The following is a 22,029-nucleotide window of genomic DNA, read 5'->3' as shown; positions in this document are numbered from 1 at the left end:
GGTGGCAACACTTAATTTAGTTTCGGTTTCTAAAGTTTCTTACTTCCGGTGGCAACACTTAATTTAGTTTCGGTTTCTAAAGTTTCTAAATTCCGGTGGCAACACATAATTAAGCATAGGTTTCGATTTTCTTTTTCAGTTTCGATTTCGATTTTTAAAAAACAGTCCATTTTAACCTATTTCTGTCATCTTGCTTATTTCTGCCCGCTTATAAAATAAGTTTCGGTTTTCCTTTTTTTTATTATTATTTTTTAGCGGTGGCAACATTCATTTATATAAAATTACTATTAAGGATGGCAACACTTAATTAAGTTTTGGTTTTAAAAAAAATAGGAAGACGGTTTTCTTTGACACCTCATGATTTTCGAGTGGTACCAGCTAGTGGTGCCATCTACTGGCACCGCCTAATTTTCGGTGGTGCCATCTACTGGCACTGCCTAATTTTCGGTGGTATCATTTAGTGGCGCCATCTAGTGATTAAAATAGCAACTAATTTCTAGATATAAATGTTTGTATTGATGGTGCCATCTAGTGTCAAAAATATTTACTAATTTCGTTCATTTAAATTGGAAAAATTTAATTATTAAAAATAAATAATATAAATGCTCATATTTAATTGAGGATTCGAACTCACCATCTCCAGGGCAAAATGCTTCCATGAGATACTGGTTTTTCAGGCACGCTAACCAGTATCCCAAAGACGCATACAGATACAAGGAACACTTATAGTTTTAAGGAAATAAGTTTAAACTCGCACGCGGTTACGGATAAAATTTCAGTTTAATCTTTTTTGTTGATTTTATTATGACATGGCAGCACTGACTATTTCTGCCCGCCTTACGAACTAGCTACTTTGATTTTTACTTACAGTTTCTATTTTAATATTACTTTAGAGTTGTGGCAACACTTTATTTATATTAATAAAAATGGCAACGGCTCCACAATGACGCTTCTAAATTGATGATGTAATATCATTTTCACTTTTACACGCTACGAATCGTGAGATATCCAGTTCAAACAAGATTCAACAGGGTTGGTCTTGGTCCATGACGTATGAGTATTGAATTCAGTTCTTTTTACTGACATGTTAGTCACGTGACTGTTTCAAATTTTATCATTGGATATTACTTATTTTACTTTGTTAGAATGGCAACAGCATTCTCTGCAATTATAGTATTATCATTTTGGAGTTCTTAGTTTACAAGCACACAACTCTCGTTTCTCGGTAGCGACGCACATTTAACATTGATAATGGTTAATATAAGCAGTGAGAAGAGAAAGATTGGAGATGTAAATGAATCATCTACAACTGAGTTCAACAAGAAGTTAAGAACGAAAGTTTCAAATGTAAGTAATAAAAGTAAAATTTAATATATTTTTTTTTTCACTGTTGAAAGTATTATAATCTTTATTATGTAATTAAAAGCATTTTTCTTTTTTTTTTTTCTACTTTAGAGTAATGGAAAGTTTGCAGAAGATTGTATTCCAGAAGGAGGTCCATGTCTTATCCTGTTGAATCTTGATTCTGCGAGAAGGATGGTCGATAAGTATTACAATAGAAAAGGTATTTCTTCACTCTCAAAAAACACAATGAATATACACGGTTCAACACGTTATTTCTACCCACCACGTAGTAAAAATTCAAACAGGACGTACAGATATGTTTAAAAATATAGAATAAATGTTACTGTCATACATCATGAATAGTACTAACAATAGTAAGTGGACCACCTAAGAAGCACTTTACCAATACCTATCGTTCTCGCTTTTTGATAGCTGACAATGCGATTCGCAAGTTTTTGCTCCACCTACTCAAAACGTGTTTTAACCAGTGAAGATTCAGTATAAGCTCTCTAGTAAAACTAGAACGATTCAATAATACGATTTATTCGCACGTGATTTTTTAATTTAAAGATTATGAAACAGAATATATATATCTGTATCTGATTTTACGAAATTAAGATGGAGAACGATAAAATTGTTTGTGATCAATGTGGCACTACATTTACTGCCAGGAAAAGCCTATATCGTCATCAGCGATCTAAACATAATAAGGAAATTCATCAGTGTGATCACTGTGGTGGAAATTTTAGTCGTCGTGACGTACTTTTGAAGCATGTTAAATTACATTGTAAAAGGAAAGCATCTAATGCTGAAGCTTCAAATGCACCAGCACTTAAGAAAACTAAAATACCTTTTTCGGGAGTTGGAGAAGCAAGCACCAGCACAGCCCATAGACAGGAACTACGCAGGCCCAATGTAACAGCTTTAAACAATCGGGTGAAAACTTGGAACATTGAAAATTGGGACGGACTCAAAGACATTAGAGAATTTTTAAATTCTCTTCAAGAAGAAGTAATTGAGCTCATCATTCGCGAATTGTCTGAAAATGATTTAAAAGTTAATTGTCGATTGATGTGCATTTATGAAAACACAATGGGTCCTGTCCCGCTGACTGAAGAAAAGTGCTTCAAGACAAAAAACACGGTTGTGGTTCAATCGACAGATTTAAGGGAATTATATTCATGGACCATGGAAAAATTAATTCGAGAAAGCGAAGAATTTCTGCTGAAAGAGTCAGGATGGGTTTTAAAAGAGATACTCTCTTTGGAAGTGAGAGTCAACAAATATAATCCCCTAAGAGGTTCTACTTACATTGAACTCCCAGCCGTCATCAAAAGGAAACATGCCGTTTTGAATATTCAAAACAATGACAATCGCTGTTTTGAATGGGCAGTTCTTTCTGCACTACACCCTGTGACAGATCACCATAATCATCCTTATAGAACGATGCATTATGAACAATTTTTACACGAGTTAAAGTTTGATGGTTTAGAGTTCCCCGTAAAACTCATGGACATTAAGAAGTTCGAGAAAATGAACGATATATCTATCAATGTATACGGTTTAGACAAAAAAATGAAAGTGTTTCCATTGGTTATCACCAAGGAAGAACGAGAAAGGCATGTGGACTTGTTATACATAACTTCCGACTCCACTTCACATTACACTTGGATAAAAGATCTTTCTCGTCTGGTATCCACACAGATTTCCTTAAATTATCATAGGAAATTTATCTGTAAACTATGTCTACTGCATTTTGGTAGTTCAGAGCTACTTTTGAAACATCAGAAGGACTGTCAACAGCATGATGCCATTCGAGTGGAAATGCCCAAAGACAAAACTTTAACGTTTGAAAATGTTAGGCATACTTTCGAGGTGCCCTACGTGGCTTTTGCTGATTTTGAAAGTTTCACGAAACCAATCGACACTTGTGATCCCTCCAATGAACATTCATACATGTCTGCTTACCAAAAACATGAGCCATATAGTTTTTGCTATTATATCACCTATTGTGGAGGTCATTACAAAGATCCAGTTTTATACAGAGGGCCTGATGCAGCCAAAGTGTTCTTCAAAGCTATGCAAGAGGAAGCTCGAGAAATCCAAACAATCTACAAGAACACTATACCTATGCAATCTCTTTCTTTGTTAGAAATAGAGGAGTATGAGACCGCTGCGTGCTGCTATATGTGCCAGAAAAAGTTCTCGCCGGAAAATATTAAAGTAAGTAACATTCTTAATATAATTTTTTCTTTTATTACTTAAATTATAAGAACAAAATTTATCTCGTTGGTATTCTAACTAAAAATATATGTAGTAATATATATTAGCCTAATGTAAACAAAAAAAAAAAAAAGAACTTATTATAGTCTATTGTGTTAGATTAGAATTTATGATTATACGTATATTTTAACAGATATGCTGGGAAATTTTTCTTCTTCTTTTTTAGGTTAACTAAAATACAATTTTTTTTAAAGGAAAACAAAAAAAAAGATAAAATAAATAAATAAATAAATAAAAAGAGTAAAAACAAATATTTCTTATGTCTTTCAAATATTTCTTGATATAAATAAACTAAACATTAGTTAAAAAATAGTAAAAAAATATTACATAAAATAATCGCATGAATCAAGCAAAAATATAGTTTTTAAATTTAAAAAAAAAAAAAAAAAAAAAAAAAAACATATTCTTTATTTATATATATTCAGATGATTAAAATTTTTTTAGGTTCATGATCATTGTCATGTTACTGGTCGTTATAGAGGAGCAAGCTGTGCTCGTTGTAATTTGAAGGCAAAGATCCCGGATTTCCTGCCAGTTTTCTTTCATAACTTAAGCGGTTATGATAGTCATCTTTTTGTAAGAGAACTAGGAGAAGATGAGGAAGATATTGATGTCATTCCTCAAAATACCGAGAAATATATATCTTTCTCAAAAAAGATTAAAGGTGGCTTCAAAATTCGCTTCCTAGATTCGTTTCGCTTCATGCCAAGCGGTTTGGATGAATTATCCAAAAATCTCAATTCAAATGACTTCCATTCAGTTCGGCAATTTTTTCCCGTAGACAAAGTCTCACTAATCCTCAGAAAAGGTGTTTTCCCTTATGATTATATAGTTGATCATAGCAAATTTAGCGAGAGATCTCTACCCCCTAAAGAATGTTTTTTTAACAAATTAAATGAAGAGCCCATCACAGACGATGAGTACGCTTATGCATGTGAAATTTGGAATACTTTTAATTTTACAACACTCGGCGACTATTCTGATCATTATTTAAAAACTGATGTTCTACTTCTAGTGGACATTTTTCAAAATTTCCGTAAAGTTTGTATGGGTACTTACTCATTAGATCCCGCGTGGTACTATACGTCCCCGGGTTTATCTTGGGATGCCATGCTTAAAATAACAAAAATAGAAATAGAGATATTTCAAGATTACGACATGCTACTTTTTGTAGAAAAGGGAACGAGGGGAGGAATTTCGCAATGTTCGAAGCGTTATGCAAGAGCAAATAACAAATTTATGATCGATTATGATAGTTCAAAGCCCGATAATTATATCATGTACCTAGATGCCAATAATCTTTATGGTTGGGCTATGTCCCAACCCCTACCCCTTAAAAATTTTAAATGGGTTGACCCGCAAACGGTCGACATCACCCAAATTTCTGATGATAATAGCCAGGGATACATTTTAGAAGTTGATCTTCTATATCCTGACACACTTCATGATGCCCACTCTGATTTGCCTTTTGCCCCTGAAACTGCATTACCTCCCGATTGCACAGAAAAAAGATTGATGACTACTTTTTGGGAAAAAAAAGGTTATGTCATACACTATAGAAATTTAAAGCAATGCTTGAAATTTGGGTTGGAAGTAAAAAAAGTTCACCGGGTGTTACAATTTGATCAAGCCCCGTTCTTAAAACCATATATAGATTTGAATACACAGAAGCGATCTCTATCCAAAAATGATTTCGAAAAGAGCTTTTATAAGCTCATGAACAACTCCATATTCGGCAAGACTATGGAAAACATCCGGAAGAGGGTAGATGTGAGGCTCTGTTCTAATGGAAAAAAGGCTGAAAAATTGATAGCAAAACCTAATTTTCACGATAGAACCATTTTCAGTGAAAATTTGGTTGCTTTCCACATGCAAAAAACACATCTCGTTTTTAACAAGCCTATTGCTATTGGAATGAGTATTTTAGACATCTCGAAAATATTAATGTACTCATTCCACTATGAAAACATGAAGCCAAAGTATGGGGAGAACTTACATCTTTTATACATGGATACGGACAGTTTCGTATACAGCATTGAAACATCTAACATCTATGAGGATATCAAAAATGATATATCGCATTACGATACCTCCGACTATCCAGCTAATAATCCTTATCAAATGCCCCGAATAAATAAAAAAGTGCTTGGTAAGATGAAAGATGAATGCCAGGGAAAAATAATGACCGAGTTTATCGGTTTAAGATCGAAATCATATGCCTATAAAATTGAAGGCGAAGTTACGAAGAAATTAAAAGGCATCAAAAAATCAGTCATTAGGAATAAGATTTCCTTCGAAGATTATCAGAACTGTCTGTTTCTTAACAAGAATAAGATGACCACCATGAATCTAATTCGTTCAACCAAACATCAGGTTTTTTCAATTAAAGCTAATAAATTAGCTCTTTCGCCTAAAGATCAAAAAAGACATGTGCTCCCCGATGGTATAAATACTTTACCGTTTGGACATTACTCATTGTGAATCAATGATTGAAAAAAATTACTTGTATTTATATGCTTCTAAATATGATTCATTGACGTTTGAATAAAAACTTTATTATTATTCTATCATAATAGTTTCATGTTTTTTTTTCTTTTTATATCAATTACTTTTATTTTTAATACCACTTTTATTTTATTTTTAAATTGCATGTATTTAATGACATCAATATTTTTTTATCTTTAAATTTATTCTCTGACAGCTGCTACAGAAAAAGTTCATCGCACATAATTCTTAAAAGGAAACAGAAAAAAAAAATGGATATTTTACGTATGAAGGGGCCATTTTCAATGATCGTTGGGGGTCCATCCGGGTGTGGAAAAACAGAATTCGTTAAGAAACTTATTAATTTTAAAATGATTAATCCTTTTCCTAAAAATATAATTTGGTGTTATGGTGTTTATCAGAAATCATACTCTGAAATGAAAAACATAACTTTTTATGAAGGGATTCCATCCAATTTAAGCCAACTGCATGACACTCTAATTATACTGGATGATTTAATGAGTGAATTAGGAAATAATTCCAAATTAACTAAAATTTTCACAAAATATTCTCACCACCAAAACATTTCAGTTATATTCATTGTTCAAAACATTTTTCATAAAGGGAAGGAAATTCGGGAAATATCCCTAAACGCACATTATCTCGTATTATTTGAGAATCGGAGAGATCAATCTCAAATAACACATCTAGGTCGTCAATTATATCCTAGCAACTTAAAGTTCTTTCAAGAAAGCTTTGAAGACGCAACATTTAAACCATATTCTTATTTATTATTAGATTTAAAAAGTGATACGGATGAAACTTTACGCATGCGTACAGGTTTGTTTCCTGGAGATACTTATTATGTTTACCAACCACGATAATATTATTAAAGCAAACGAATTTGTGGAAGTAACATGTCTGCTGTCATTATAGATTTCGAGGGGTTTCAATTACCTTCAGGGGGCTATATCGTGAAGGAACTTGCTTTTCAGGCCGTAAATAGTAATTCCTTCGTCGGTAATTTTCATTTTCTTCCCCCCTGTTCTTTCGAAGAACTTACTCATCATCAAAAATTTCAATATAAATGGGTAACAAAACATATGCATTTAATAGAATGGGATGAAGGAGAACTACCATATCACCAACTGCACACCGTGGTGAATTTTTTGTCTAATATATTCACTCAGATTTATGTTAAAGGATTAGAGAAAAAGAGATTTATAGAATTTTTGATTGGAAGATTTTGTAAAAATTTAGAAGATGTAGGATGTCCAAAAATTGATCAATTAGGTAGAAATTTAAACTCTTGTTCCATTCACACTTCTAATTTTAATAGGTGCGCACTCAATAAGGTGAAAGCTTTTGCTAGATTTTTAGAGAATGATAAATAGACTCGAATAATAATTACATCAATCATTTGATTACAAGATGTCAGTGTGTACTGAACAAACTTTACAGCTCTTAAAATTAATTTCTAAAACTAAAAACTCAAAGTCTCTTTTGAAAAAGTGTTCAAAAACTGAGATAAAAACTTTGTGTGAGTGTGTGTTAAACGTGCTGCGTGGAAACATTACCCTGACAAAAACTCAAAAAAGTCGATTATACCCTTTTAAAGAAAGCTTGCGAAAACTTTCAAACAAAAAGATACCCCTATATAAGAAAAAGAAAATTATTATTCAAAAAGGGGAAGGATTTTTGTCTATTTTATTACCAGCTGCTATATCAATTATTAGTTCTTTAATTCATGGAGCACAGTAAGAAATTTGTACTAGTTCCAGAAGACAGGGTTCAAGTTCAAGAACACTTATCTGAATTAGATCAACAAATGAAAAATATATTACAGAATAAGGATTTAGCAGATCACGAGAAAGCAGCTCTGTATTTACAAATATTACAGAAGTATACACATTTTTCAATTTTGAAACCGAATAAACCAGAACCTCAAACGAATGAGCAGGAAATTCCGAATAAAGAAAATCCTATAGTTGCGTCTGCAGAAGAGGATTCTTCAAATATTAAAAAGGAAACAGAGGACTTGGAGGAAAAAATTCTAACTGTAGTTCCACCTCGATTTCAAGAAAAAGCTAAAGATTTATACGAATTTTTAAAGAGCAATGAATCTCTCCTTTGGAATACTAAAGGTGAAATTATTCACGAAGACAAGGCTGTTCCTGGAAGCAACATAGTAAATCTTATAAATGACTTTTTGCGAAATCGAAAATCAGCTCCAGTGGGGAGAAATGTATTTTTAAAAACATTAAATGATGTTCAATTACCGACACATTTAGACGTAAATAAAAAATTGTATAGTAAAAACAAAATTGTTAAGAAACCTGTTATGTATGCTCGCAGAAATGCCTGGTTGAAACTTTAAAAAAATAAATATTTATTAATGCAAACTTTTTGTCTTTGTCATTATCTTCAAAGTTTCCTTTTTCAGATAAAAATTTTATATTTAGAAAAGAAATTAAACAATATTTATAGATTTCGGTTAAATCGAAATTTTTTTTTTTAAGAAACTTTTTCTTAGGTATAATTTCTTTTCGAAATTATTATTTTTTTTTTTAAATATTACTTTTCGAAATTAGCTTTTTTTATTTATTTATTTATTTTTTTTTTTAAAAAATATGATTTGAAAATAATAATTTTAATATAAATAAAAATGCTAGACTTTCTTTTTTTTTTTTTAAGTAAGGAAATAAAAAAATGAAACAATAGAAAAGCATACACAATTTTTAAATTTTCTAATTTATTTTTATTTTCTAAACACAAATCTTACACCATATCTTTTTTTTACAAATTGATACACTCGAAAATCATTTATATACAACTGATTTAAAATATGAAACATAGAATACCCTTGACAGCGTTTAAGTAGAAAATAAATACAATATTGACCGCACACATTTGAAGTCAGTGATTGATATACTTTAGAATTCCATTGTACAGCTGAGTAAGGAGAAGTATTCATGCCGTAAAAGCTGGGTGGTCTGCCATAGGAGTCATACAATTCTAACTCGTTCTTCTCATTGATAAATATACCCAACCAGTGGGTTCCAGGTTGGGAGGATTCATCAGAGTTCATTATCACACACGAATTTTCTTGTAAAATCGGTAGGGTGTCTATAGAATACACCCCTCGAAAATAAGGGGATGTCATCTTTTCTTTAGATAAAATATGAAATAGCTGCAATCCATCCATTCTTTAGTTTCCGAAATCATACAAAATATTTCTAGACTTGTTTATTTCAATTAAGTTTTCAAACTCAGCAAAAATGATAACACATACTGTGTGTTCTAATGATTGACTGAATTTTAGTTCTAATCGCAAATTACTGTGCTTTATTAAATTTAAATGTTCTCCTGAACATAAATCCGGTGAAAGATTAAATCCGAATAATGTATTAGAGTTCTTATATTCTTCTCTGGAAATAAATATTCCTCTGTCTTGACCCATTCGATCTGTTCCAACAAAAAGAGTTTGATAGGCACGTATATATTGATTTTGAGAAAAATCAAGTTCCAAAGGATTGTGTGGTACGGGTTGTCCGTCTACATACACTCCGATAAAATTTAAATTAAAATGTTTAAATTCGTAGGGTGATTTCGCAAATGTTCCATGAAAAGCGTCATTTTCTACACATCCTACAATAATTTTTTTTGGCATTTGTCCTGAAAATATGTTATCTTGAATGAAAGACATGCTTCCTTTAGGAATCGAATACACTTTGCAAAGAACTCTATTAATAGGATATTTTGCACTTGTTTTCTCCAGTGCCTTAGCATGACCAAGAATAACTCCGGGGTTAACACGTACTTTTCGAATGAATAAGGAAACATGATCTAATACAACTTTAAAACCTTCAGATCCCTGTAAACAAAATTCAGGCTTGCTTCGCATTAATTTTATTTTCAAATCCACTAAATTAAGTAAGAGACGATCTTGATAAAATAAATCTGAATGAATACAGCCAATCATTTCTACTGTAGCACTTTCTTTAAAAAATTCAGTTCTTTTCTTGAGTCCATCTTCATTATCTTTGTAAAATAATTCAGCTGTTAATTGAGAAGTTTTGCTATCATATCCATGGTTTAAGAGCGTCTCAATATACGCTCGATAAGGGTAGGTATTATTCGAATTAGAAACCACGCGATCATTTAGGGATACATCTACTTGAGAAAATAAAGAATGAAGAAATAAATTCACAGGTCCTATAGTATCATCTTTAGTGATAGCTGAATTGTTAGCTTTCACTATTTTCGCTTTCACATATAGTTGCGTTTGACTGAGATCTATATAGTCTTCTCCACTTCCAGAAATGTGAAACTCCACAGGTGCGTTACCGAAAACATTAGAAAGTGGATGAAATTGTATCCACTGCCCATCTTGAATAACTGTTTGAGTTCCGGGTAAATTAAAAAGTTCCAATTCCGACTTCACGCATTCGGGGGAATCTTTCAATAGAAATGTCATTATTACGGGTCGAATATATCGCGTCCACTCACTTTACGTGCTTTGGAGGAAATGATTGTTTTCTTTTTCTTACGCTTTCTTTTATATCCTCCTTTCCCTACCATTGACTATACTTTATCGAGGGCTTTTTGAGTTAAATTCTTTCCGCTTTCTTTACTTCTTGTTTTTAGTGCTTCTTTAAAATTTTCTCCTGACAATACATCCGACGCGACACGACTGCCCGTTATTAATGCTTCTTTTGCAACAGTTTTACCTCCTTTTACTAAAAAAGGTAATGCCGCTCTAAATAATCGACGAAATATCCCTCCGATTCCATAACCTTTTTGGAAATTAGCACCTTTATAATAGGCTAATCCCGAGCCAATTTGACTCGCATAATGGTCTTCAAACTTTTTAGTGCAGCAAACATATGGTGCATTCATCTTGATGGCTATATCATTAAATGAGGATACACTAATTGTTGTATACTATTTATAGTATTTGCCTCAGACGAAAATGTAGTACTATAATCACTTTACCTCTTTCAAAGGGAACAAAATCACCTGAATTGAGTCTCAGCTCAACTTGAATAGTTTGGAATGAATGCCTCATTAACGGTAAGTATTGTGGTCTATCGTAATACTGACTAATCGTTTCCCCATCTTCTCCTTTGATTCGAACGATTCGTAATAAAGGGGCTTGTATATCGCCTACAATTTGTGGTGAAATTAAATCTGAGTAAACGTAAAAAACGGAAAAGTTAGACAATGCATCTGCAGCAAATTCACTTTTCATGCTACCCGTTATGATTGTATCACGTTGAAATCCTAGCAATTCACCTAACTTCTCTAAATGAAGACTGCTACCCTCCACTGCATTAATTTTTACTCGCTTCGTAGCTTTATTATAATGTAATGTAAACCGACTAGGAGTTTTTGGTAAAGTGAGTTGTATAGCTGATACAATATCGAACATTGATTCATAACAACCCACGTCAATTGTTTTCTTAACAGTCGATGTGATATTGCCATTACTAATTTTATATAGAAAATAATTATTAGTTTCATTAACGTTATACCATGAATGAGGATAGATTATTTCAGACAGTCCTACTTCCCATTGTCCATTTAAATCAACTGGAACAGGTAATTGAGCCTTAAAATGAGATAATTTGTTTTCAGGAAAGAATTGCATGGAACTATCAGAAGGCAATGTTACGTAGAAAGACATTTTTGAAAATGAATCTGTAATAAACAAGTTCTACTATTTATACTTTTTGAATATCAGTTACCCAAGCATTAAATTTTTCAGGATAACCCATAAATTTGACAAAATATTCAGTTACCCCTCGTCTTTTTCTTTCTTTAAGCACTTTTTCGACTGGATAGAAGCCTGAATCTTTTACTTTTTGCAGTTCTGCTTCGTAGAAAGTACCTTTTATCTCTTCACCCCCCAAATCTTTCAATTTATAAACAACTGGAATTCTTTGCATGATTTCATAAATTTTAAAAAGTTCTACACTCCAATTTTGTTCATATCCCTTTTCAAAGTGAAGTTTTTTCTTACTTATGCGTACAAGATCACCAATTTTAAGTTTGGGTATTTTAGATTCCTCGTTTGTTGGAGTACCATACAAATTATGTAATACCTGTTTCATATTTTGTTTATTTACGGAAGCAGGTTCCATTTTAATCGATCGATGATATGAATGATTATAGCTATATATTAGTTTATCTATAACATCAATGTAATTCTTAGTATTAAATTCTGTGAAGTATTTCCACATTTTTGTTTTTATTGTACGGTTAAACCTTTCAACTATACTGGCTTTAGTTTCATTATTGGTCGAAAAATATTTGTCATTCATATTTTTTAAATAGTTCTGAACTATTTTATTTGTAAATTCTGTGCCTGCATCTGTTTGTAAAACTTTAGGCTTTCTTTTTTTAAAAATAGATTCTAGTGCAGACTTAACATTTTTTCCAGACTTATCTTTTAAGGGTATTGCCCACGCAAATTTTGAGAATATGTCAATACAGGTTAATAAGTACTTGTAGCCTTTATTAAACCCTGATAAGGATTGCATATCAGCCAGATCTGCCTGAAATTGTTTATCAATATCGTTTACAAACACACGATTCTTTTTGAATTTATGCTTAACCGGTTTATGAAGTGTATAAGAATCTTTTTGAGTTAACCATTTTTTTATATCTTTTCTACTATATTTTCCTTTTAAAGCACGGTGTAAAGCTTCCGGGCCACCGAAGCTACTTGGAACCTCGGGATTTCGGTAGAACTTAGCTAAATTTTGATTCATCTTTACTATAGAACAGAACTTATCTGAATGACTGTCTAATTTCAATCCCCTGCTATTTATGTTTAATTTTTAAATTTTATTTCTTACCTACACACCATAGGACTACTTTTTTTTGCTTAATTAGGCAGAAAATTTTACATATTAATGTAATTAAATTACACAAACATAAACTCATGCAAACTTACCAATCTATATAACACTATTATTTTTAAAAGTAAATTAAATACACACATATATACGCAAATAACAATTTAATTAAATTCTTAAATACTTATAATACAAAATTGTTTTTAACACTCATCCTCATAAAATTCAAAAGTATTTTCTGGACACATGAAATTTCTCACTTCTCTTGCAACTAAGTCCAAACGTAGATTTTTAAAAAAATTAGTTGATACATAATATATAGGCTTTAATAACAAACCTTTTTTATCTTCCCATAAATCGGAATAGAAACGTTCAGCAATTTCCATTTCCTCGAGGGAAAAGGCATAAGAATCAAATGCTTCTTCACAATGTGCCCACAGCTCTTCGGCGAGAGATTGTGGCTCTTTTAAACCCTTCTCCACGAGAAGGCCACGAATCGATTTTTTTAGCACTTCTGTTAAATATGTTTCACCGAGGCTATAGTCTAAGGATGAAGGTAATTTTTCTTCAATTGGACCCTCATAGTAGTTCTTAAATGCAGTTAAGAGATTCATGCATCGGAACACTTGGTCTAGTACACTGGCTGCAATATCCTTGTAGCGTTTAATCATTTCATTCCACTGGGCACGTGAAATTGAAATTTCTTTACAAGTCACTTTATTATCGAGTCCATATTCAAATCGCTTAAAGCGAAAATCTTTAAAGTTCTCACTAGTTATTTGAATTTGATTTTCTGGAGGCAATAATCCACGAGGTATCTCCTGCTTTGTATCTGGAACTTTCTTAACACCCATTATATGTTCAGTCCACCAGGGTCTCAAAGTGATTCCATTTCTTGTGGGGTAGTAATGTTTTTCATACTTCTTGTATTGTCGAATGTGAACCGTAGCATTACCATGAAAAGCACTAGCAACAACGAAAACATCATCCCCTATTGGAAATACTCCTTCTGGAATACAATCTTCTGCAAACTTTCCATTACTCTAAAGTAGAAGAAAAAAAAAGGAAATGCTTTTAATTACATAATAAAGATTATAATACTTTCAACAGTAAAAAAAGAAATATTAAAATTATAAGCATATTTAGAAATATTAATTATTATAAGCGTCATTACTTACATTTGAAATTTTCGTTCTTAACTTCTTGTTGAACTCAGTTGTAGATGATTCACTTATATCTCCAATCTTTCTCTTCTCGCTGCTTATATTAACCATTATCAATGTTAAATGTGCGTCGCTACCGAGAAACGAGAGTTGTGTGCTTGTAAACTAAGAACTCCAAAATGATAATACTATAATTGCAGAGAATGCTGTTGCCATTCTAACAAAGTAAAATAAGTAATATCCAATGATAAAATTTGAAAAAGTCACGTGACTAACATGTCAGTAAAAAGAACTGAATTCAATACTCATACGTCATGGACCAAGACCAACCCTGTTGAATCTTGTTTGAACTGGATATCTCACGATTCGTAGCGTGTAAAAGTGAAAATGATATTACATCATCAATTTAGAAGCGTCATTGTGGAGCCGTTGCCATTTTTATTAATATAAATAAAGTGTTGCCACAACTCTAAAGTAATATTAAAATAGAAACTGTAAGTAAAAATCAAAGTAGCTAGTTCGTAAGGCGGGCAGAAATAGTCAGTGCTGCCGTGTCATAATAAAATCAACAAAAAAGATTAAACTGAAATTTTATCCGTAACCGCGTGCGAGTTTAAACTTATTTCCTTAAAACTATAAGTGTTCCTTGTATCTGTATGCGTCTTTGGGATACTGGTTAGCGTGCCTGAAAAACCAGTATCTCATGGAAGCATTTTGCCCTGGAGATGGTGAGTTCGAATCCTCAATTAAATATGAGCATTTATATTATTTATTTTTAATAATTAAATTTTTCCAATTTAAATGAACGAAATTAGTAAATATTTTTGACACTAGATGGCACCATCAATACAAACATTTATATCTAGAAATTAGTTGCTATTTTAATCACTAGATGGCGCCACTAAATGATACCACCGAAAATTAGGCAGTGCCAGTAGATGGCACCACCGAAAATTAGGCGGTGCCAGTAGATGGCACCACTAGCTGGTACCACTCGAAAATCATGAGGTGTCAAAGAAAACCGTCTTCCTATTTTTTTTAAAACCAAAACTTAATTAAGTGTTGCCATCCTTAATAGTAATTTTATATAAATGAATGTTGCCACCGCTAAAAAATAATAATAAAAAAAAGGAAAACCGAAACTTATTTTATAAGCGGGCAGAAATAAGCAAGATGACAGAAATAGGTTAAAATGGACTGTTTTTTAAAAATCGAAATCGAAACTGAAAAAGAAAATCGAAACCTATGCTTAATTATGTGTTGCCACCGGAATTTAGAAACTTTAGAAACCGAAACTAAATTAAGTGTTGCCACCGGAAGTAAGAAACTTTAGAAACCGAAACTAAATTAAGTGTTGCCACCGGAAGTAAGAAACTTTGGAAACCGAAACCAAAACTAAATCAGGAGGGAAACAACTCAACTCAACTCAGCAGCAGGAGGGAAACAACTCAACTCAACTCGACGGCACCTTCGGCACCGTCGGCGCAGAAACGGCAAAAAGTAACTACTTTTAATGCTACTATATTTAATTAAAATTTTGAAAATGCGTTCAATAGTACGTTTAGAAGTTATTTGACTAAACTATTGATAAGTATTGTACAAGGGCTAGCTCTTAACCTGAGAAAAAAACAAGAGTTTCGGGAAACGAAAAGCGTTTGTTAACTTATTTTTAACGAACTGTAATTCAACTTTTTTTTATTTTCAACTAGCTGAATATCCACTCTTCGAACAGGATTAATAAAATCAAAAAAACAATAACTCGGTACTGAACAACCCAATGAAATCGTGGACAAAACTGAACGGTATATACTGACAAAATTAATAAGCAAAAACATAACAAAACCTGTTTTTTGTTGTTCAGCCCATTAAAATTGAGATTAACTGTATTCAACATTACTAGGCATAATATCGAAATTAACCATTAACTTGGAATTTTTGTAAATAAGTAATTTTTTTAATTTATATAATAGGAATTACCCATATTAATTAAGCATCATTGGCGACAATAATAGTATGGCGCTTGTTTACGATTAATCTATACGAATAAGTACCTGAACTCCATAAATGTTGCTTTTTGTAACATAATGGCTTGCTTTTTAGTATTTCAATATGCATCTATTACATTACTTAAATGAACTGAGCGTCAGCATTAACACTTTGACTCAGAATTTTCATTAAATATATTTTTTTTCATTATTTCTTTGTATTTATTCATGTCAGGATAGGTGAGAAATAAATTTAGAAGTTTAATAATATTTGGTGAGATGAAATATAACGTGAAACACCATGTCTTTTCCTGCATAAAAAGTCAAATATTTCAAACGCGGTTCACTTCCAAACAATTTAACTAATATGCAGTTATTTAAATCTTAGCGAAACAGTTATTTATAATTGAAACTTCTTTAATTTACAAAATCATTAATACATTTTTGAATATGAATCAAAAAAAGATTTTTCCAAACTAATTATTTTGAATTTTATATTTCAGTAAAATATATAATTCCGTAATCTAACAAATATTTTTTATCAGCTGTTTGACTTTTTATTTTTAAAGAGAGAATACCAAAAAAATATATATATTCTTACTAGGAATTAAAAGGCCAGAGAAAAAGAAAAGAGGGACAGCGGTTAATAAAACTGAAGTAATTTTCTACGTTTTTCCTAAGCAAATTGTACCACTTTCCCATTAATTTTGCCTTTCATTGCAAAAGAATTTTTTTTAAATTTTAATTACCGCTGTTTTTAAATTATTTACTTATACCGAAACACATTTTGACAGACGTGACAAATTAAATACGTGATTTCAGATAACTTTAGAGATAATTTGGTGACATAGTGCTACCACGTAAATTTTTTTTTCATTGTTGTTGTTTACGTCGCACTAAAGCTGCTCAATGGGCTATTGGTAACGGTCTGGTAAACATTCCTGACAATCATCTGAAGACATGCCATCACAATTTTGAACTCTGCCGAGGTGAGGCTCCCTTCGCTTCGATAGACCGACGACATGCGCGTGAAGTCAAGTACTTACGTATAACATTTTAACGAGAACCAATACCTCACACCCTCGGTCCCTTCACAGATTCATCCAAGTAGTTTTTCACCCGCACGCTGACAGCGGCCAGTTATGCTCGACTTCTGTGATCTGCTGAGAACGTGTCAACAATCAGTCAATTGCGGAACTGTTGTTGATTGAAATTATGACGTAGCGAGAAAAAAAAAACTAAATAAAGTACAAGCAATAACTCTTTTTTATTGTTATTAAATAGAGCTATAAAGTATCAATGATGTTATCTTTAAGATTTTTGATGAAACAACGGCTAAGGCTTAACCAGTCAACCCCGCTTAAAGGAATATCAGTTCCAGCCAAATCTATGCAATTGAGCGGGTTATTCGATTAAAAGGATAGTGCAATATTCTATCCTAAATTTCTGCGAAATTTTATTTTTAATGGTATTTAATGCAAATTATAGTGTTTTGATTAAATAAACTTAGTTTTATGATCAATAAACAATTTTGATTACTAGTATCTGTGTTAGTATCATAAAATATAAATGTCATTTAAAGTTATATAAAAATAAATCAATATTAGTGAATAGTATAATATATAGGTACTAAAATATTATTTGATCCCTTCCGAAAAAATCTATAATTGAAGACTATTTTTATACCCGTTTAATTCGTCAATTTATCAAAATTAGATTTTCCCTTTCAGTTTCTATTAAGACTTTTATGAATAATTGCGTATTCCTCTCAAACGCATAGTCAGATAATTTATTTGAAAATTTTTTTTTCTAACCTCGTCTTGAGAATTTCCAAATTAATGAGCTATTTTAGTTTGGAATTTTTTTTAATATATCGTTTCTCAGATTCATTGCCCCCCCCCCCCCTCGATTAATTCAAATCCATCCTTTTCTCGCTGAACTTGCAATCATTCTCAGAGTTATTCTCGGGATTAAGCAATAATTATTCTTACTTAAGAGAAAGACACACTGTATACTGATTTGTTACGTTTTTGAAATTTTTTCTTATGAAAGCTAATAGCGCACCAGGAGGGGGCCACAAATCTTGACTACAAAACAAATCACTCTGTACCTTTTTAAAATTCTAAATGATGTGTAAGTAAGTACAATTTGCCTAAAGTAAGAACTACCCTATTCGTCTGGACCTGTGGGGGTGACTATGGTAACAAGGTATAACTATTTCAAATAGGGGTGTGGGTCACTATTTAGGATATATTTTGTCTCGGGTGGGGGAGAGAAAGGGAATCATTTTTCTTCATATTGCCCTAAAGCAGTGTTTCCCAAAGTGTGGTACACGTACCCCCAGGGGTACGGGAACAGTTTAGCGAGGGTACGCGTCCTTATGCGAAATATCTTGCAATAAACGAAAATTTCAAACAAACTTATTTAAAAACAAAGCTAGCCATGAAAATTTACGATTACGTATTTTTCTATTTGCTATTTTTTGCGGAGTTTGCAGTTAATAATTAGTGGTGTCAACAGCCAGTTGTGATTTTTAAATTTTGTGCAATTTTTTTTATAGTAAAAAATACACTCATTTTTTTATTAGTGGTACACAGCATTACGAAAAATTTAGAAGGGGTACACAAAAGTCATAAGTTTGGGAAACACTGCCCTAAAGTAAAGAGAAGCTACCCTCCCTGGAATTCGCTATTCTTGTTTCCTTAGCAGCAGACGGCCTCAGATTTAGCGGCGGGGGGAGTTCTTACCGTAAACAAACTATAATTCAAAGAGGGGTAAAACACTCGTCGCTCACTTCAATGTATAACTAGCAGCAAGATTAGATTTTTTTTTCAATTTAACCCGAACACCTGTTTAGACCAACTAATGAACAGGACCCTTTTGAAGTGACCACCTATTGTATCCTTTTCTTAACTGAAAAACGAAAATTTCATTTTAGTTAGTGAAGCATTTCTCCAAAATAAACAAATTTTTTTCATTTCAGTACCTCTTCTTCATGCAATTAGGCGGGGACAAAAAACAAAGAATGTCAGTTTAAACGAGGAAGTTTAACATTAGTTGCATACAAAATAATTTGGTTCCATTCGTGTAAGCTTGTTATTCGATTATCCGACATGTAATTAAGTGGACATGACGCAAGAAAGTTCCAATCCGTTTTTCGCTCGAACGGTTTGTAATATAATGTTTTAATGTGAACAGTAACCTTCGTGCGACGAACTATTAGTATGCCAAATTTCATTGCTCTCTGTCGGATGGTTTAGTCCAGGGGTGGCAAACCTTTATGTCTCAACGTGCAATTTTTTCTAAAAAAATGTTTAATGAACTAGTTAATGTATAGTTTGTCTAAAGTAAAAACTCGCCTAGCCATTTGTCTAAACCCTTGGCGGTGACTATGGTAACGAGGTCTAACTATTTCAAGGGATGTGGGGTCATTGCTTAGGACAGATTTTGGCTAAGATTCAGCGAGAGTAAGAGGACTTTTTTTCCAGTCTATTGTGTTAGCCCTAGAGTGAAGAGAAGCTACCTTCCCTCCCCCCCCCCCAATGCCCTCCTGTGTTAACATTGTTCGTCAATTCGGGCATTAACAGGGCAGATTTGTTGGCCTCTCTTACAAGGGCACCATATTAGGTGGGCCAACGTTGCTCCCACAGTAAGGGCAGATAGTACAGAGAAGAAAAGAACATCCATGCCTTGCCCGGGATTCGATCCCAGAACCTTTCTGGTGCAAAGGCAGTTCCCTAACCCCTCCACAGGCCGGTCGGCTAGCTACCTTCCCTGGAATACGCTATTCTTGTATCCATAGCAGCAGACGGCCTCAGACCATGTGGCGGGGGGAGTTCTTAGCTTAGACAAATTATAAATACTCTGTTAAATTCTGCATCCATTTATAATTACATTCATGTTTTTAAAATATAGGAAAAAACAAGTGAGTGCGAGCGAAAAGGACACATAGCCTCTAACATAATTGGATATAAATAGGAGAACAGATTTTAAATTATCTTAAGTTAAAGCTAGACGCCCGGTGGCTGAGTGGTAGTGCTTTGCGCTCCCGTGCCACCGGTCCTGGGTTCGATCCTCAGGCCGGGCAAGGTTGACTCAGCCTTTCATCCCTTAAGTGGGTAGACAAATGAGTACCAAGCATGCTTGGGAACTAAACACTTGGGGTTCCGCGTTCGGCTGACCACCTAACTGGAACATCTGCTCCTGTACCCTAGAGCCCAATGTCAAGAAAACTGAGATGGGCCCAGTAGGCCTTGGCCCCCTAGGGGCTGTCGCGCCACTGAGTTTAGTTTAAGTTAAAGCTACATTTTTTTCCTTCGGCGTAATTTAGTTAAGCTAAGATTATAAGAAGTAAAATTATGACCGCGGCAGTACCTATAGAGTGGGGGGAGTCTCTCCCCCCTCCCTATATATATATGTGTGTGTGTAACATAAAGCGCTTCAACTAATCTTTTTATGTTATTCCTTTGTCGAAGTCTTTTTCTTAATTTACTATTCTAAACTAAACGCTCTTGCACTTTAATATTCACATCCTGTCTTGTAATCTACTTTTGGTTACTCGAGTAACAGTTTTGATTTTTCCCCTTATTTGAACTGTGAGAAAGACTTTTTCACTCGCCTTATTTAAAATATAGATTTTGTTTTATAACCGTCGTTGAACAGCCGACCCAATTTTAGGTTTACGACTCCTAATGTTCAACTCTGTAACCTTGTAATTTTGAACAAATTCAGAAGACAAGGAAATTTTTGTTTCAGTACCCTCAGAGGTATTGATTTGTTATAGGAACATGGAGGACTTAGCAACTCGATAGATTTAACTTGCATCAGTCACCATTTACTACACGGGCAGTCTTCGGCCGGCTGTGGATGAACCCACGAACTCTTGGGCATGGGTTCAGTGCCCTACTATCCAGGCCTATAATAGATAGATTTTATTTTATTTTATATCCGTCGTAGAACAGCTGATCCAATTTTTGAGTTTACGACCACTAATGTTCAACTCCGTAGTTTTGTAATTTTATAATTAAAAACTGGAAAGTTCCGCCCCTTGTTTACGTTGCTGATCAACCCTCATGGTTGCTTCTCATTAATCATTGCGGATTAAGAGAAAAAAACCGTTTATTTCCATAAATTACGATCGAATTGCTATTTACATTTTGAAGATGACTAAATTTAGACAAAACAATAAAATTGGTACCAATCAATAAAATTGGAACATCCTGTAGAGTTAATACTCAGTGAAGATGGAACCAAGGGAAAGAGTATTCGCCTCCGAATGAGGTGAACCAGATTCGAATCCCAATAATGGCTGGTCGATACGAATTCCGCACCCGGCTTGCACCTATTACAGTGCTGATGCAAAATATCCTCCACGGTAGACGGATTATAGGATTTCGTGGTTTTTTTCTTCGTGTAACGCAAACGCGGGTTAGTTTCAATAAAAAAAATTTCCCAAAACTTGATCCAAGAGTTCCCTTGTCTTCTGGATTGGGTACAAAATTACAAGGCGACGTTGTTGAACATTGGTAACAGTAAACCCAAAATTGGGTCGGCTGTTGAACGACGATTATGAAATAAAATAAAAACCACGCGCTCCAATCACAATATTTTTCAGTAATATCCCGATTTTTTTTTTTTTTGAGAGTCAGATTTAAAGCTCTTAAATATCATTACTTAAACTGCATAACATATTTGAGTTTGGATGGAGTTGGATGACTGCATTCAAATCATCCTATTACAATCATTGTTGTCGAAACTGGTTGTCGTAATAATTTCATTTAAAAACAATAAAAGGTTTCAACTTAAACAGGGCATTTCATAAAGTTCAACCTTAATGTATATTTTTAAAATCCTTGATGAAATTTAAGTAAAACGAATTAAGTAAACGAGTGCACACATTAAGGGTCATAA

The 22,029-nt window shown here is 33.1% G+C and overlaps 3 protein-coding genes across 3 annotated transcripts; 1 reads left to right on the top strand and 2 right to left on the bottom strand.

Annotated features, from left to right (window-relative positions):
• The first annotated feature begins 818 nt into the window (after positions 1-818).
• Positions 819-8,513, top strand: LOC147809342 (uncharacterized). Its single transcript, XM_087163917.1, has 3 exons — positions 819-1,347; positions 1,456-3,567; positions 4,072-8,513. The coding sequence occupies exons 2-3, from the start codon at positions 1,963-1,965 to the stop codon at positions 6,106-6,108; spliced, it is 3,642 nt and encodes a 1,213-aa protein (XP_087020043.1). The 5' UTR covers positions 819-1,347; positions 1,456-1,962; the 3' UTR covers positions 6,109-8,513.
• A 3,321-nt stretch (positions 8,514-11,834) lies between these two features.
• On the bottom strand, positions 11,835-12,254 carry LOC147809341 (uncharacterized). The gene has a single exon (XM_087162779.1). The coding sequence runs from the start codon at positions 12,252-12,254 to the stop codon at positions 11,835-11,837; it is 420 nt and encodes a 139-aa protein (XP_087018905.1).
• Positions 12,255-13,172: 918 nt separating this feature from the next.
• On the bottom strand, positions 13,173-15,233 carry LOC147809340 (uncharacterized). The gene is made up of 2 exons (XM_087163918.1): positions 14,150-15,233; positions 13,173-14,014 (listed from the first exon to the last, which is right to left on the bottom strand). The coding sequence occupies exons 1-2, from the start codon at positions 14,243-14,245 to the stop codon at positions 13,175-13,177; spliced, it is 936 nt and encodes a 311-aa protein (XP_087020044.1). The 5' UTR covers positions 14,246-15,233; the 3' UTR covers positions 13,173-13,174.
• Positions 15,234-22,029: the final 6,796 nt, after the last annotated feature.

Source organism: Parasteatoda tepidariorum, chromosome 5, assembly GCF_982258835.1.
Source record: "Parasteatoda tepidariorum strain Cologne lab strain chromosome 5, Ptep-v5.0, whole genome shotgun sequence".
NCBI lineage: Eukaryota > Metazoa > Arthropoda > Arachnida > Araneae > Theridiidae > Parasteatoda > Parasteatoda tepidariorum.
This window is presented reverse-complemented; position numbering and strand designations above follow the sequence as displayed.

Coding starts and splice junctions, on each gene's coding strand:
- LOC147809341 (XM_087162779.1), bottom strand. CDS start 12,254: ATGGAACCTGCTTCCGTAAATAAACAAAATATGAAACAGGTATTACAT.
- LOC147809340 (XM_087163918.1), bottom strand. CDS start 14,245: ATGGTTAATATAAGCAGCGAGAAGAGAAAGATTGGAGATATAAGTGAA. Junction 14,015..14,149: donor TAAGAACGAAAATTTCAAAT/GTAAGTAATGAC, acceptor CTTCTACTTTAG/AGTAATGGAAAGTTTGCAGA.
- LOC147809342 (XM_087163917.1), top strand. CDS start 1,963: ATGGAGAACGATAAAATTGTTTGTGATCAATGTGGCACTACATTTACT. Junction 3,568..4,071: donor TCTCGCCGGAAAATATTAAA/GTAAGTAACATT, acceptor AAATTTTTTTAG/GTTCATGATCATTGTCATGT.